The sequence below is a fragment of the Hylobates moloch genome, unplaced genomic scaffold (genome assembly GCF_009828535.3).
Source record: "Hylobates moloch isolate HMO894 unplaced genomic scaffold, HMol_V3 SCAFFOLD_5, whole genome shotgun sequence".
NCBI classification, from domain to species: domain Eukaryota; kingdom Metazoa; phylum Chordata; class Mammalia; order Primates; family Hylobatidae; genus Hylobates; species Hylobates moloch.
This window is the reverse complement of record NW_026652280.1, coordinates 133,077,332-133,091,940: the sequence shown is the minus strand read 5'-3', so window position 1 is coordinate 133,091,940 and position 14,609 is coordinate 133,077,332. Positions and strand designations below refer to the sequence as shown.

The 14,609-nt window shown below is 33.7% G+C and overlaps 1 protein-coding gene across 6 annotated transcripts in view; it reads left to right on the top strand.

The window, feature by feature from the left end:
- Positions 1-14,609, top strand: part of FNBP1L (formin binding protein 1 like) — a 98,175-nt gene that overhangs the window by 65,105 nt on the left and 18,461 nt on the right. For 2 of the 6 annotated variants that reach the window (XM_032155330.2, XM_032155329.2), the window contains exons 3-10: positions 228-281; positions 1,487-1,634; positions 2,389-2,451; positions 7,790-7,894; positions 8,830-8,958; positions 11,017-11,163; positions 12,793-12,996; positions 14,408-14,566. In XM_032155330.2, the coding sequence (XP_032011221.1) occupies positions 228-281; positions 1,487-1,634; positions 2,389-2,451; positions 7,790-7,894; positions 8,830-8,958; positions 11,017-11,163; positions 12,793-12,996; positions 14,408-14,566 (1,009 nt within the window). Of the gene's footprint in view, positions 1-227; positions 282-1,030; positions 1,235-1,486; positions 1,635-2,388; positions 2,452-7,789; positions 7,895-8,829; positions 8,959-11,016; positions 11,164-12,792; positions 12,997-14,407; positions 14,567-14,609 lie in introns of all 6 variants that reach the window. The other 4 variants (XM_032155333.2, XM_032155332.2, XM_058439568.1 and 1 more) reach the window with 3 other exon arrangements.

Below are 14,609 nucleotides of genomic sequence, written 5' to 3'. Positions count from 1 at the left end.
TCATATGAAAATACAGAAATAACCTTTCTTTCTCCAGGTATCAGTATTTTAAGAACAAATTGTAAGCAATGATTACATATTATGATGCTAATGGAGTAGAGATCATATTGCTATCTTAATTGTTTTATATCATAAAATTCATGATTGAATGAACTTGAAAACAGACTATTTCAATGGTAACAACAGTTGAAATTTTTAATAAACTTTAAAAAATCTTCTTCCTATAGAAATCTGGTTAAGAAGTACTGCCCCAAACGTTCATCCAAAGATGAAGAGCCACGGTAAATTACATACCTGTTCATTAATGCATATTAAAAAATTTAAAAATAGTTATATTTTTATTAGTAAGATAAATATATTCTTAGCTTTTTATAAAGATTTTATAAAGTTTCATTTAAAAATTAATGTTTATGAAAGAAGTAACTACTGTTTATCTTTTATGAGGATAAATACTGTAGTGGGCTTGATCAACAGTTTTCTAGAATAGTCAAATACAGATTTTCAATTAAAATGTAGACTAGGACTCCACTTGAATGATTTAGTCTGCAGAAGAAAAGCATATTTTTCACACTTGGTTGTGTAGTTGTTGGCTTCTTAGATTCTTGCTTTTACTCTTATAGATAGTAAAACAATTTGATTGGTATAAAGGGATGTTGAAAAGCACTGAGAGTTTTTGCATTAGAAATAAATAAAAAGGTTAGAAATCACTTACGAGTTTTTTTGTGGTCTTAAAGAGGAATATGTGGATGACTGTTTAGTTGGAGAAACAAGAGGAGACTTGACTTAAACAAACAACTCTGTATATAATTGTCAGTTGTTAGGATTCTCAGGTTTAGTGTTAATGGAGTCCTATCTGAGCCGTTAATCTTCAGCTGTAAGAGAGTGTTCCGCAGTATGTTCAAAGTAGATATATACATTAATACAGTGATTCTCTTTGTTTCTCTCCTTCCCTCACACACGTTTTTACCCTTATTTTTGACCCTTCTACCCCCTTTGGTGTCAACTATGATGGCACTTCACTTCCATTCAGGATATGGGCAGGCATACAGGCAGCTGTGTCCAGAGCTGATAGCAAAATTGTTCTGTAGATCAGCCATCGAGATGCATTTGGCAAGCACATCATCTCTGCAACAGGTTCAGCTGCCAAGCCTAGGAATCCAACCAAGTTCATTCCCAAGCTCAGGCCAGTCAGTTGGCAACTTAAGAGATTCCAGTATGCCAAAAGAGCCTGCAGGTAGTATTCTTATTATTTTTTGACCCCAAATATCCCTTTACTAATAAATGAAAGACTACTTGAAGATATACAAACATGTACGACTTGAGCTTAATGCAGGATTTTTTTCCATATGAAGTTAATTTAGAACTAGTAGATGAGATTTAGGTTGAATATGCTAAAATTTGTGAAATGTTAGATTCAGTCCATACCTCACCAACATTTGTAATGAAAATAAAAGTAAGTCTCACCATTTTGAAATGTTTTTGCCAGGTTTACCTCGTGTGTAGCCTTTTTTAATATCCTTAATGAGTTAAATGACTATGCAGGACAGCGAGAAGTTGTAGCAGAAGAAATGGCGCACAGAGTATATGGTGAATTAATGAGATATGCTCATGATCTGAAAACTGAAAGAAAAATGGTAATTCTTACAATTTTCATTGAATTGCAATAATATATGAAATAGTCACACAGAAACACTTTGTTTTTTTTAAAATGTGTGTTCAGCATAAACTGGTTTTCTATTTCACTACATTTCTTCTAGCTAAAAATTATCACAAAATACTCTTACTAATTTATGATCCTTTTGGATTTAAGTTGGGCAAACTACAGCCTATGGGCCAAACCCAACCAACTGCTTGGTTTTGTTTGCTAGTTGCCACAGGCTAAGAAAGATTTTTATATTTTTAGATGGTTGAAAAAAGAATAATATTTCATGACATTGACAATTATATGAAATTTTATTTTTAATGTTCATACATAAAATTTTATTGGAACAGACCCACATTCATTGACTTTTATATTGCTTGTGGCTGCTTTTGCATTAGCAGAGTTGAGTGTCACAGAGACAGTGTGGCTTAAAAAGCCTACAATATTTATCTGACCTTGTATAAAAAATGTTTGTCATCCACTATTCAAGACAATCATTATTTTCCTGGAAATTGTATCTGTTTTCAAGGTTATATGTAAAGTGTTAAGACAATATCCTATAAAATGCATTTTTAGGAAGATTTGCTTTACTTTCTTCCTAAGTCTTGGTAAAGTTATATAATCAGTACCTTGAAAAAATAAAGTGAAAGCCTTTTGGGGACTTTAGACTTTAGTGTTTAAATGTAATTATTTTTATTTGTTTTTGTTTTATTTTGTTTTTTTTTGGCTGTGGTTATAATCTTCAGCATCTGCAAGAAGGACGAAAAGCTCAACAATATCTTGACATGTGCTGGAAACAGATGGATAATGTGAGTTATGACGTTTTCATGGTTGATATAAAATCTTGTAGACTAGATTAGCCCTAAATTCTTTTATGCTTCATATCTATTTGAGTTTAATGTTTCTCAGTATATTATTAATAATTTGACATTGGTATTATTGCATAATAGTCAATAAAGTAAATGGAGGATGTGAGGTCATTTTGTCATTTTTCCTGTTGTCCTTTATAACTGTATACTTAAGAACTCTATAATCTTCAATCATTGTGAACATTTAAGGAGATTCTTTTTTTTTTTTTTTACTTTAAAGTAGTTACTATAAAGTATTAATAGAGGATAGAAGTAAGAGGGAAAAGGAGATATATCTTAGAAGACTATTTCCTGAGGACTGAGAATAATCAAGATTCTTTTTCTACCTTTAACTTAGCACTTGATTTCTCTTGACTTCATTTTTAGCATGTGAAAAATGAAGAGAGTGAACAAGATGATATGAAATGTTTCTTCCAGTTCAGTCATTGTATAATTTTGTAAATGCTCCTGATATTGGCCTGCTAATAGAGACCTTCCCATTGTAGGAAATAAAGTACTTTGTAGGGCAAAATTATAAAGGCATAATAATTATTTACTTAAAAATTTCCCCAAGGCACTTCCTCATGTGGTTTTTCTTAAATGCTCTTGTATATAATCTGTAAAACAAGATGTTCACATGGAACACTGCAGTTGCCTTTACATAAAATGCTCTATAATCTGTGTCATGGGATTAGAGTCAAAAAAAAAAACACACAAAAATCTCTATTAAATGATATTCTGTAGTATAAGATACTCTTTTTGGACCCTCAAGTTATCGAACAGTTTACTCTTTACTAGCATATTTCTCTGGTGGACACTGCGTGTTCCTTGAAAATTATGCCGAAGAGAATTTTTCCATGTTAATCAGTTTAGCCTGTGCTTGTTAGAAAAAGTACTTTGAGATTAAAAATCTCATGCATATACTTCCATTGCTTTCAGCCTGTTTTCTTTCCCTTTTAAAAATGCATATTCAAAACTTTGATTACATTTCTACTATGTAACTACCATTGATGTAATATTCTAATCACCAGTGCTGATTGAGAGTTCTCAGGTATATTAATAATCTGTTTTCATTTTCATTTTGGTTTTCTAATTGGTTTCAGCAAGACTTTACAAAGTATTTATGTTGATTAAGTTTTAAATTGCCTTAACTGTCATCCTTAGTATCTGCCGCCTAATGAGTGTGTGTGTGTTTTCATTTGCAGAAAATAACATACTCCTACATTCATGAGTCATTGGTTCCTTTAAAAATTGGTGTTGGCACAAATTATTCTTAATAGGTGCCAACTTGCCTTTAGAACAATTGACAGTTGTTAAGCAAAAGTTTTAGAGGTCATAAGAAAGAAAGAAGCATCAAAAATGTAGGAGAGATTTCTGTAAGGCATTAACAATACTATTAAAAAAGGTGAGTTCAGCTCTACTTGTGTTTATTGAAAAGTATCCTTGACATGTACTCTGGAGGTACAAAAGTAAGTATGACATGGTTCTTGTTTTTGTAGCACCTGCAGTCTAGTGAGGGAAACTAACCAATATAATTTCTGTTTCATATGTAGAAACAAGTGTAGGATCCCATTTCCTAGTTCCATGTCTTCCTGTTTAGTCAAGAAAATGAAATTGTAGAATTCCTAACATGTTTGAAATAATTGTGAGGTGATGTAAAGAACTGGTGGACAGGTTGAATTAGTGACAGAGTATTAAAAATTGAGGCAAAAATTAAAAGACAGTTATTAACCTTATTAACCTTGGGATGAATAAAGTAGGCAGTACTGGCATTTAAGATCAGGACAGAAGAGCCTGTAAAGGAGGTCTTAAAGGAATGGTCAGAGGTTAAGAAGATAGAAGCATCAGAGATGCCAGGTCCATCAGTTAGGAGGCTCCAAGTAACAGAGCATACAATTTTATAAGAGCAGAGCTCAGAAATGGAGCACTTCCATAGTTAGTCAGTAGCCCCGGGTTGTCACCAGGCTCCATCTCCTTTTCATCTGTCTACTTTGCCATCTTGACCAGGTGCTCTTTTCCTCAGCCATGTCTCCTTAAGGTCAACAGTAGGCTTAAACAGCTAAACACCATATCCTCATTCAGTTTCATCCAGAGGTGGGAAAAAGGCAGCATTTCACTTCCAACTATCCACATTTTATCAGGGAAGAAAAGCTTTCCCAGAAAGTCCCCAGCAAATTTCCTCTGGGTGCCTTTGACAGAATTAGATTACTTACCTCTGCCCTGGCTGTGAGGTGTCTAGGAGAGCAAGTATTAGCTGTTTTCCACCTCTGTACTGGGCGGGGCAGGCTCTGCTAAGCAAGAGTAGGAGAGTAGAAGTGGCTGTTCTTCGTCTGCCACACCAAGGATGAAGGGAAAAACAGTCTTTTCTGGAATATATTTCTATCTTGTATAATGTTATATTATCTTTCAGGGAAGGAGCATTTTTAATATTATTGTACTACTAGTTCTTTTGCTTTTCCAAGGAATTATTAGGTAGGTGTTTTTCCACAAATAAGATACCAAATATAAAAATACTTTTGTACGTAAGTAGCCTCAGTTTGTATCAAAATTAGTAGCCTGTAGTTACTTGATTGGAAAACACAGCTCTGAATTCAGTTTCAGAGAATGAAATGTGGAAACTTAATTTTCATAGCAAAGTGACTTTATATATGAGTATTTAAATATTTTAGGGGCTTTGAGTAAATTACAAGTATCTCATTCGGTGTCTCATACTAATCAAAATACCTGTACAAAATAAAGCCTACATTTAAATAAATTTGTAAAAAATGCTGGAGTGCATTTATTTGATGTAAGTTATAGGCCTATCTGGTTGTAACTGTATTACAAACTGAACTACGAAACCTTTTGGCTACAAATGGCTTGATATAACAGCTATTGTAGTTTTAAATTGTATTTTAAACTCTTAGTTACTTAAAAGAAAGGGAAATTGCTAACTGCTAGGGAACCATGGGTAAACAAATCCAGAGCAGTAGGTGTCTGAGCTGATACAGTGGCATTTGGAAAAATGGGGACAGGGTGTTTGAGGTATAATGGTTTCCTGGACCTGGTACTTGCTAAGGGCTTGGATTTCCAGGGTAAGAATTTAACATTGTAGCTGGTTCGATAAAGGAGGTTAGGTAAATACAAAATATTGAGATCCCCTGTTTGCTTCTTCTGAGGAATTCTCAGAGCACAGGTTGCAAGGTGTATATTTTCCAGGGAAGAAATTGGAAGTCTTTTGGGATAATCTAATCAGTTAGGGAGAAAAAGCTTATAGAAACTGATGCCAAGTTTTTCCAAGGAAACAAACTACCTGGCCATGTCACCCTGGAGGAAAATATCATAATCCGTAAAGCCCCATCTGTGGAGCTTTCATTGGCTTTTTAAATAAGAGCAGATATCCAAGGATCCCAGGATATTTAAAGAAGACATCTAATGTGCACATGAGGGACCAGAACTAATATATGCAGGAAAGAAGGCAATGTGACTATGAAAGGAAATGAAAATTAAAATGCAAAAACAAACAAGGAAAATACCTACAGCTGTTAGCTAATATTCTCAAAGGGAATAGAGAAAATTTTACATCCATGAAATAAGGTATTATTTTAAAAGAAACATATAAAGAACAAAAAATAACTTTATGATAGTAGAAAAAAAAGCCCACTAGAAAAAAAAATGAAAGATAAAGTTCAATAAATACCCCAGTAGAGCAAAATGACAGACATTGAAAATATGGAAAATTAGGAGACTCATCCAGTAGGTTCATTTCCAAAATAGTAAACATACTAGAAAAGAGAAAACATAGAAAAGGAACAAAACATAGAAAAGGACAAAAATAACTCAAGAAAGTTTTCCCAGAACTGAAAGACATGAATTTCCAGATGGAAAGGATATCCCAGGTGCTCAGCACAGTGGGTCCACATCTCTTGAAATTTCAGAACACTTTGGAGAGAAGATTCTACCACCCTCCAGGGAGAAAAAAACCCCAAACAAATAAACATGGTTTGTACAATGGGTCAGGGATCAGAATGGAATAGACAGGATAGTCACTCAGGAAGCCAGAAGAATAGTGGAGCAATACTTTTAAGTTTTTGAAGGAAAATGATTTCCAACTTAGAGTTCTATATCCAGCCAAATTTTGTCGATTAAAAATGATGGTAAAGGCATTATTAGCCATGGAGATTCAGTTATCTCCTGCAGACCTTTTAGGAGGCTGCTGCTGAATGTGTTCTAGCAAAATGAGGAAGTGAATCAAGAAAGGAGAAAGCATAAAACTAGGAAATAGGACATCCAAACAAAGATAGAGGTAAAATGAATCCACACAGGTTGATGGGGGAGGGAAATGCTAAGGTAACAACTATGCATTAGGCCTAGTTGGTAATGAGTTCAAATTCCAGCAAGTTTAGAAGCCTTTGGGAAAGATTTATCAAGAAAATAAAATCAATAGAATTCCTAATGTGTTAGAATTAACTGCAGACAGTTTTAAAGAACTGGAAAAAACGGGTTGAATTATGCATTGGAAACTAAGCAAATTGAAAAAATGAAGACATGTATTAACTCCAGAATTTCAGAAAATTATGTAGGAAAGGAAATATAATATGACATATATTTTACATGGCTCAGTTGTGAATAGTTTTTACAAAGTCATAATAGTTTGAATGAAATAAAATTTAAAAAGATTTGGGGTCTGGGCTGATGGTCTTCGTAGGACACCTGGAAGAAACAATATAAAACCACTTTGGGGGGACTCTGCATATCCCAAGCTACATTGGATCTCACCAAAAAAGTATAAAAATAAATGCCAAAACAAACCAACTGAACAAAAAACGCCAAACCAAAAAAGTCCTCCTGAAGATGAGGGCTTATATTTTTTATAAAAAAATTATAAAACACATTTTCTGAGTAAGATATATAATAAATATTAACTCAGTCATGCCTATGTTTTTTTTCTTCATAGTCTGTAATTAATGTCTGATATTTAAGGAATGTGGATTGGTTGTAATAGTAAAATTTATTTTCTAATTTAGAAAGGACAAATTTTACTTAGTGCGCAGTTCATTTCCACACAATACACAGTGGCACATTTTAAAAGTTATTTCTTTTTTCTCTCTTTTTAAAATTATTATACTTTAAGTTCTGGGATACATGTGCAGAACGTGCAGGTTTGTTACATAGGTATACATGTGCCATGGTGGTTTGCTGCACCCATCAACCCGTCATCTATGTTAGTTATTTCTCCTAATGCTGTCTAAAGTTATTTCTTAAATGAAGTTAGCCTAATTTTATTTTCTCAGTGTGATATTTTAATTTTTTTTAACAGAGTAAAAAGAAATTTGAAAGAGAATGTAGGGAGGCAGAAAAGGCACAACAGAGTTATGAAAGATTGGATAATGATACTAATGCAACGAAGGCAGATGTTGAAAAGGTAAGAAATACTCCAACTTTAATGTCAAAATATTATTATTTGCATAAGGAAAGTAGTCACGACATTTGCATGAGTACAGTATTAGGATTTACTCGAGATACACTGTATCTAAGTCTAAAATATACAAATATTTGCCAACTTTAAATTATACGTATTGGTCTGAGAAAGTAATATGTGTTAATTTATTACAATATCTTAGCTGCATTCAAATTTAAAGGAAAGATGTAGTTGCTACTGGGATTGAGTTTTTATCCTATTCCAAAATAGGTTAGAAAGCTAAGATGTGTTGATGGGGTAATAACTAATTAGTTAGAGAATAACTGTTGTAATTTGACTTTGTACAAGAGATCAAGAGGAACAGAACTGTGTTCTAAATAAGCATTCCTTAAAGTATCTGTAGTTCTACACATTGGTGGAAACACTGTTGAATGTTGCATTATTCAACAATCATATTATTATTTAGTTTCACTGTGATTTAAGTTCCATATTTTAGTTGGATATAGGTGGATCATAAAGAAATGTTTTACTGTTAACTTTTTTAACAATCTGAAAATATTCCTAAAGCTACTTGTTTTTCTCTTCTGATTAAAAGCACACTGTTTCAAGCTATAATGTTTTCATTTGTTTTTTTAATCTGGATTTGGTAAGGAGAGTCTATATTAGAATGTCTTATTGCTATCAGGGAATACTATTGTAATGAGGGAGGGAAGAATATTGTAATAAGGAGACCACTCTGACAGTAAGATCTGCAAGTGTCTCCTTATATTTTAAATGATATTAATAGTTCACAAAAGTCATGCCACGTCATTATTCTTTTGATGTCAGGTGTTGGCTTCTCCATTGATAAAATCTAGTTTTAGTATAATTTTCAAAAAAGTGAATTGCTGTGATTTTGTTGTTGTTCTTGGTAATGATTTCGACCAATTTGCCCCTAGGCCAAACAGCAGTTGAATCTGCGTACGCATATGGCTGATGAAAATAAAAACGAATATGCTGCACAATTACAAAACTTTAATGGAGAACAACATAAACATTTTTATGTAGTGATTCCTCAGATTTACAAGGTAAATCTTAGATAGGAAGTTAATCTAGTTTTAGATTAACTGGTGTTTAAATATAAAACTTGTAAATCTTAGACATCAGAATCTTTCTAGATTCACTAGACATCAAGATTAGGGATGAGAGATTCCTTTATGATTATAGATTTGAAAGCAAGTGTTTTCTAACTTTTAAGTCACACATTTTCCTACATATCTACTATTAGTGTTATAAACAGTTTACTAAAACAATGACATTTGTAAGATACATTTAAATACTTTATCATTAAGTATTTTGACATGACAAAGGAGAATTAATTGAATTTGTATATTGTAATCTGCTCACCTAGAATTGAGATGTAGCATTTTTATACCAAACCAGAGTCATTGGCATCAGTCCAGATGGCAGAAATAAATCTACAAAATGTATTTGCTAGCATGGTTTTTGCCTGCTTATCATGCTGGCTCTGTTAGATGATAAATGTAATTCAGACTTTGAGCTTGCTTATAAATCCTGTCTGTCATCACTTGATGATAACAGTTGCCAAACAGCCTCAGGTAAAAAAAGACCTCAGAATTTTCATGAGGGTTTAATTATTTTATTGCCTGTTCTAGAAAGAAGAGAAATTACAGAAAAGGGATTTAGTAAAGCAGTGTTGATGAGGTATTATCTCAATGAGCAGAGCTTATGTGGGAAGAGTGTCAGCCCGGGTACACTTTTTCTTCTTTATGACAAGTTGGAAATACAAAGGAAGCACAGTGAGAGATAGTGAACTGGAGTGGGGACCAGAATTCTGGTCATTGAATCCAGAGGGCCAAGCCTGCCAGTCTTCACTGTGATGCTTTTCTAGGCTTAGTAGTTAAGTCTTCATATTCTGGGGAAGCTATAACTTGTGGAGATAAACTACCTTTTGTGTTTTGGGCCTGATACTTGGATTTGGACCTTTCTATGGAGCAATTCTTCTGTGAAAATGCAGGTCTCAAAGTCCCAGGCTATGGGAGTCTGGGGACAAAGCAGTGTAACTGCTTTCAACAAAACAGAAAGGTCAGTGCTGGCAAATAGGATATGTCAAAAAAAAAATGCCTTTAAGTTGTTGGACTTTATGTGTTCCAACATATTTCCTAGTGGCATGTGCCAGTGAATTTTCAGTTGTGAGTATTCCATATGTGCCACTTTAAGCTTGTGACTTCCTGTTTTTCCTCATGTATCCCCAGCTCTGAGCTGTACACTGCAGTAGGTCTGGGTACCTGTTGATAAACAACTAGTATGGACTGTTGGTCCAGCCAGGTCTTACCAAAGTATCCTGAATTAACTTGAGGTTAGAAGTCTCAGACTTGGCCGGGAGCAGTGGCTCACGCCTGTAATCCCAGCACTTTGGGAGGCCAAGGCAGGTGGATCACGAGGTCAAGAGATTGAGACCATCCTGGCCAACATGGTGAAACCCCATCGCTACTAAAAATACAAAAATTAGCTGGGCATGGTGGCATGTACCTGTAGTCCCAGCTACTTGAGAGGCTGAGGCAGGAGAATTGCTTGAACCTGGGAGGTGGAGGTTGCAGTGAGCCGAGATTGCGCAACTGCACTCCATCCAGCCTGGCGACAGAGTGAGACTCCGCCTCAAAAAAAAAAAAAAAAAAAAAAAAAAGTCTCAGATTTGTATATGTTATGGACCAATTGCTTTAAAAAAAAAAAAAAAAAAAAGCACCAGAATTTTGTCATCAAATGAAATGTTTCCTGGAAGCATTAAACAAGAACTACTCTGATTGAAGAGTAAAAGGTGGGAGTGGTATGGGGCAGGGAGCTGATAGCCAGTAAGGGGTCCTTTTAGAAAGCTAGAATCCCAGTGTCATCTGTTTTTAGGAAAACAGTACTAAGTGCCTTACTATTTTTTTTCTTTCTTTTGTTGTTTAGCATGCCTCAGGTTTTAAGTATTATAAGTCAATAGCACTTGTTAAAAGGTATTAACAACAGTGTAACTATGAGGGTAGAAATCTTTATTTTTTGGTGGGGGATCACTAATTGATCTCCTTTAGAATGATTGAAAAATTCAGTTTTCTCTTTTTAAAAAAATTCTTGATTATTAGCAACTACAAGAAATGGACGAACGAAGGACTGTTAAACTCAGTGAGTGTTACAGAGGATTTGCTGACTCAGAACGCAAAGTTATTCCTATCATTTCAAAATGTTTGGAAGGAATGATTCTTGCAGCAAAATCAGTTGATGAAAGAAGAGTAAGTGCTACATAATTATCTTTGAATGCATCTGTTTGGTTTAGGTGTGCAGTTAAGTTAGTGAAATGAGTTGAGAAAGGGATAAAGTAATCTGATGTGTGGTTCTAAATTATATTCTGTAGAAGAATGTCTTGCAATAGATTCCTTTGAGTTCTGAGGTTAATTCTACATGCAAAAGTTCTAATTCTTTCTTTAAAAAAAAAAAAAAGATTTCTAACTCCCTTCTTCTCCCACTAAGTTTTCAGTTCTCATCAAAGAGTCTAACCTAGGAACTGTGTGTTACAAATTGCGTTATACTATTAGTTTAGTGAAAATTTAGAGAAGTATGTGGTCAGAGTTGCCTTTAGCACTTGAGCTGGATCAAGAAATGTGGGTAGCATATGGAGTGATGACCCATGAGGAGAAGGAAGGAGGGCATTATGTGCAGATGAAACAGCATAGTCCTCTTCCCCTTGAGGAAATATAGGTAATCACATTGTATCTTGATTAAGGACTAGTGGTCTTTTATCTCAGTAAATGTTGATTGAGTGATCAAAAGCATGGTTGGCAGAAACTGAGGAAAGGCAGTGGCAAGAGAAGAGAACTGGTGTTTGTAGGGTATCAGATATGTGCCACATATTTTAATCTTCATGAACCTATCAAGTAGATATTATATTAGTGAGGATCCTTTCTGTAACAGCTAATAGAATTCTTACTTAAATTTAGAAAAGAGGATTTTTGGCTTTCAGCATGGCTGGATACAAGTTTATACAACATCACTAGAGCCCTCTTCTCTCTAACTACCCTTTAGCAAATTATTGCCGAGGGTAGCATTACTGACAAAAGTAAGCTGTGACTTAAGGATGACTTTTGACTAAATGAAGGGCAAAATGTACTGTTAACAGAAATAGGCAACAAAAGAGAAGAGGTTGTTGTTAGGGGTGGGGAGGAGTTTGTAGAGATACTCTGAAAATAATGAGTTTAAGGTGTCAGTAAAGCATTCAAGTAGAGGTATGTATGTCTAAAAACAATATTTATGTGAGTTTAAAAATTTTAAGTACATGGTATTAAACTTTACTTTCAGATATTTTTTGCACTCAGTAGTGTTTATGAGATCTTTTCCCTGTTGCTCTGTTAACATTCCACAGTATGTATTTAATTTATTTATCTTTTCCCACGTTGGATGAGTTAGAAAGCCTTTCCTACTCATCTTTTACTCTCTTTTACAATTAGATGTTCTTTCCTCACTCCAAAGATTAGCTTCTTTGTTGACATCTATCTTTTAAAGCAAAAAGCCTTTTTCTTTTGAAACTTCTCAAAATTTCTACTTGTTAATAACCTCTTTCTGTATTCTTTTTGTCAGGTCTTTTTCAGCTAAGTAGTCTTCAGATGAATTTCAGGTGGTTAAAGCTACCAAGTAAAAACATTTTATGAGTATTATAAATTAAGTGGTAATTTGCAAGTATATTTTTCTTTTGGGATTAAAATATTTTGAGTTTGTTACACATTCATGGGAATAAATTATTTACCTTAATGATTACTGTGGAATTATTTAAACTTTGTTGTTTTCTTGTACTGAAAAAGTTATGAAAGCTAATGTAGAATTATGAGCAAGTGAAACAATTTTAAAACTTAGTTTCTTTTGTACAGGACTCTCAAATGGTGGTAGACTCCTTCAAATCTGGTTTTGAACCTCCAGGAGACTTTCCATTTGAAGATTACAGTCAGCATATATATAGAACCATTTCTGATGGCACTATCAGTGCATCCAAACAGGAGAGTGGGAAGATGGATGCCAAAACCACAGTAGGAAAGGCCAAGGGCAAATTGTGGCTCTTTGGAAAGAAGCCAAAGGTAAAAGTCATAAAATTCCTATATGCTGATTAAGTGTACCAACTAAAACAATGTGGGTATTGAATGGAAAATGATTTACCATTAATGAAGAATAAATATTTTCAATTTGAATGATTCCGTTAACCTTTCACTTATATTAGGAATACCTTAATAGTAACAGTTACTTATGGATTTAACATTTGACTACCGCTTAATAATGGGTAAGAGTATTAACAAAGTTGTTAATATCTAGTTAAGTTATATGCTTTTGAAGTTTCATTTGTGTGTAGTTTCCATCAGAATTTTTAAGGAAACATGATCTAACTAAAATACCACTAAAATTGGAATTCTCAAATGGAATGAATGATTGACCACAGCCATAATACATGTCAAGTTAGGTTTTATAGATCCTACTACTAAAATTATTTTTATCATCCATATGAGTTTTTAATGGGAAGGGTTCAGTTTTGGTTAATTGAAGTTTAAAACAATTTCTAGTTTCATAAGAGAATCTCACTCTTCTTGTTAGAACCGACCTTCTGATGTGCTCTTTATTTTAGATAGATATAGGTCAGCATGTGAGCAAATGAAATAGATGGGCGCTTTGTCTTTCTTATCAATTAAGTGGTTTTACTCATGTCTTATTAGTAAGGAGAATAGAGAAATACTTTTAATCTGATGTGCTATATTTATTAAAGTATACTTGATTATTTTAATTCATTTTTTGATCATGGCATATGAGTGTAGATAAAATTAAAATTTAACTCATTATAATATACCTATATGTTTAAAAGCACAATTATGATTAACTCATGCTTTATTTATGCTTTTAGTCATATTTTCCAGTCAAGAAGTTGAGAGGTGAGACCTGTTTTAGTCAGATTGAGGTAGCTAGAAGAGCTTAGATGTACAAGGAATACTGGAATTAAAAGAAAAAGGTGAAATAAGGATGAAATAGAAACAGCCTGAGAGGAAAGCCATGAATGTAATGAAAATTTTTTTGCCTATTTTTGATAATAATCAGTTAGAGTTTTAATATTTTATGTGTGACGTTACCTATTTAGACAACTTTAGGTGTAGCTGCCAGCTTTATTTCTTGACAAGTACCATGGTAATGCGAATATTCTAGAAATTAGAAGAGAATTTTAAAATCTAGGCCATATTGCTTTCTTTGACAATATAATTTGTGAACTCTGTGTTTTTAATTTGTCCGATGTAAAAAGTAATCAAGTGAAATGGTACATTTTAAAAAGTAAATTTGATTTTTTTTAATAATAGTTTTGGGCAAAACTATGTTTACTTTCTCATAATATTTTTACAGAAAACTTTGAGATATATTTTGTGAAAAGTATGTTGCCAAAAATAGAATTTTCATTTAGGAAAAAACTATGCACATTTGGCTTATTGATTCCTTTCTTTATTTCCATATTAGCCACAGTCCCCACCCTTAACCCCTACTAGTTTATTCACATCCAGTACTCCTAATGGGTCCCAGTTTCTCACATTCTCCATTGAGCCCGTGCATTATTGTATGAATGAAATAAAAACAGGGAAGCCCAGAATTCCTTCTTTCAGAAGCCTCAAAAGAGGGGTAAGTTTAATAATGGGTTAAAATGCATGATGGCCTATTGTGT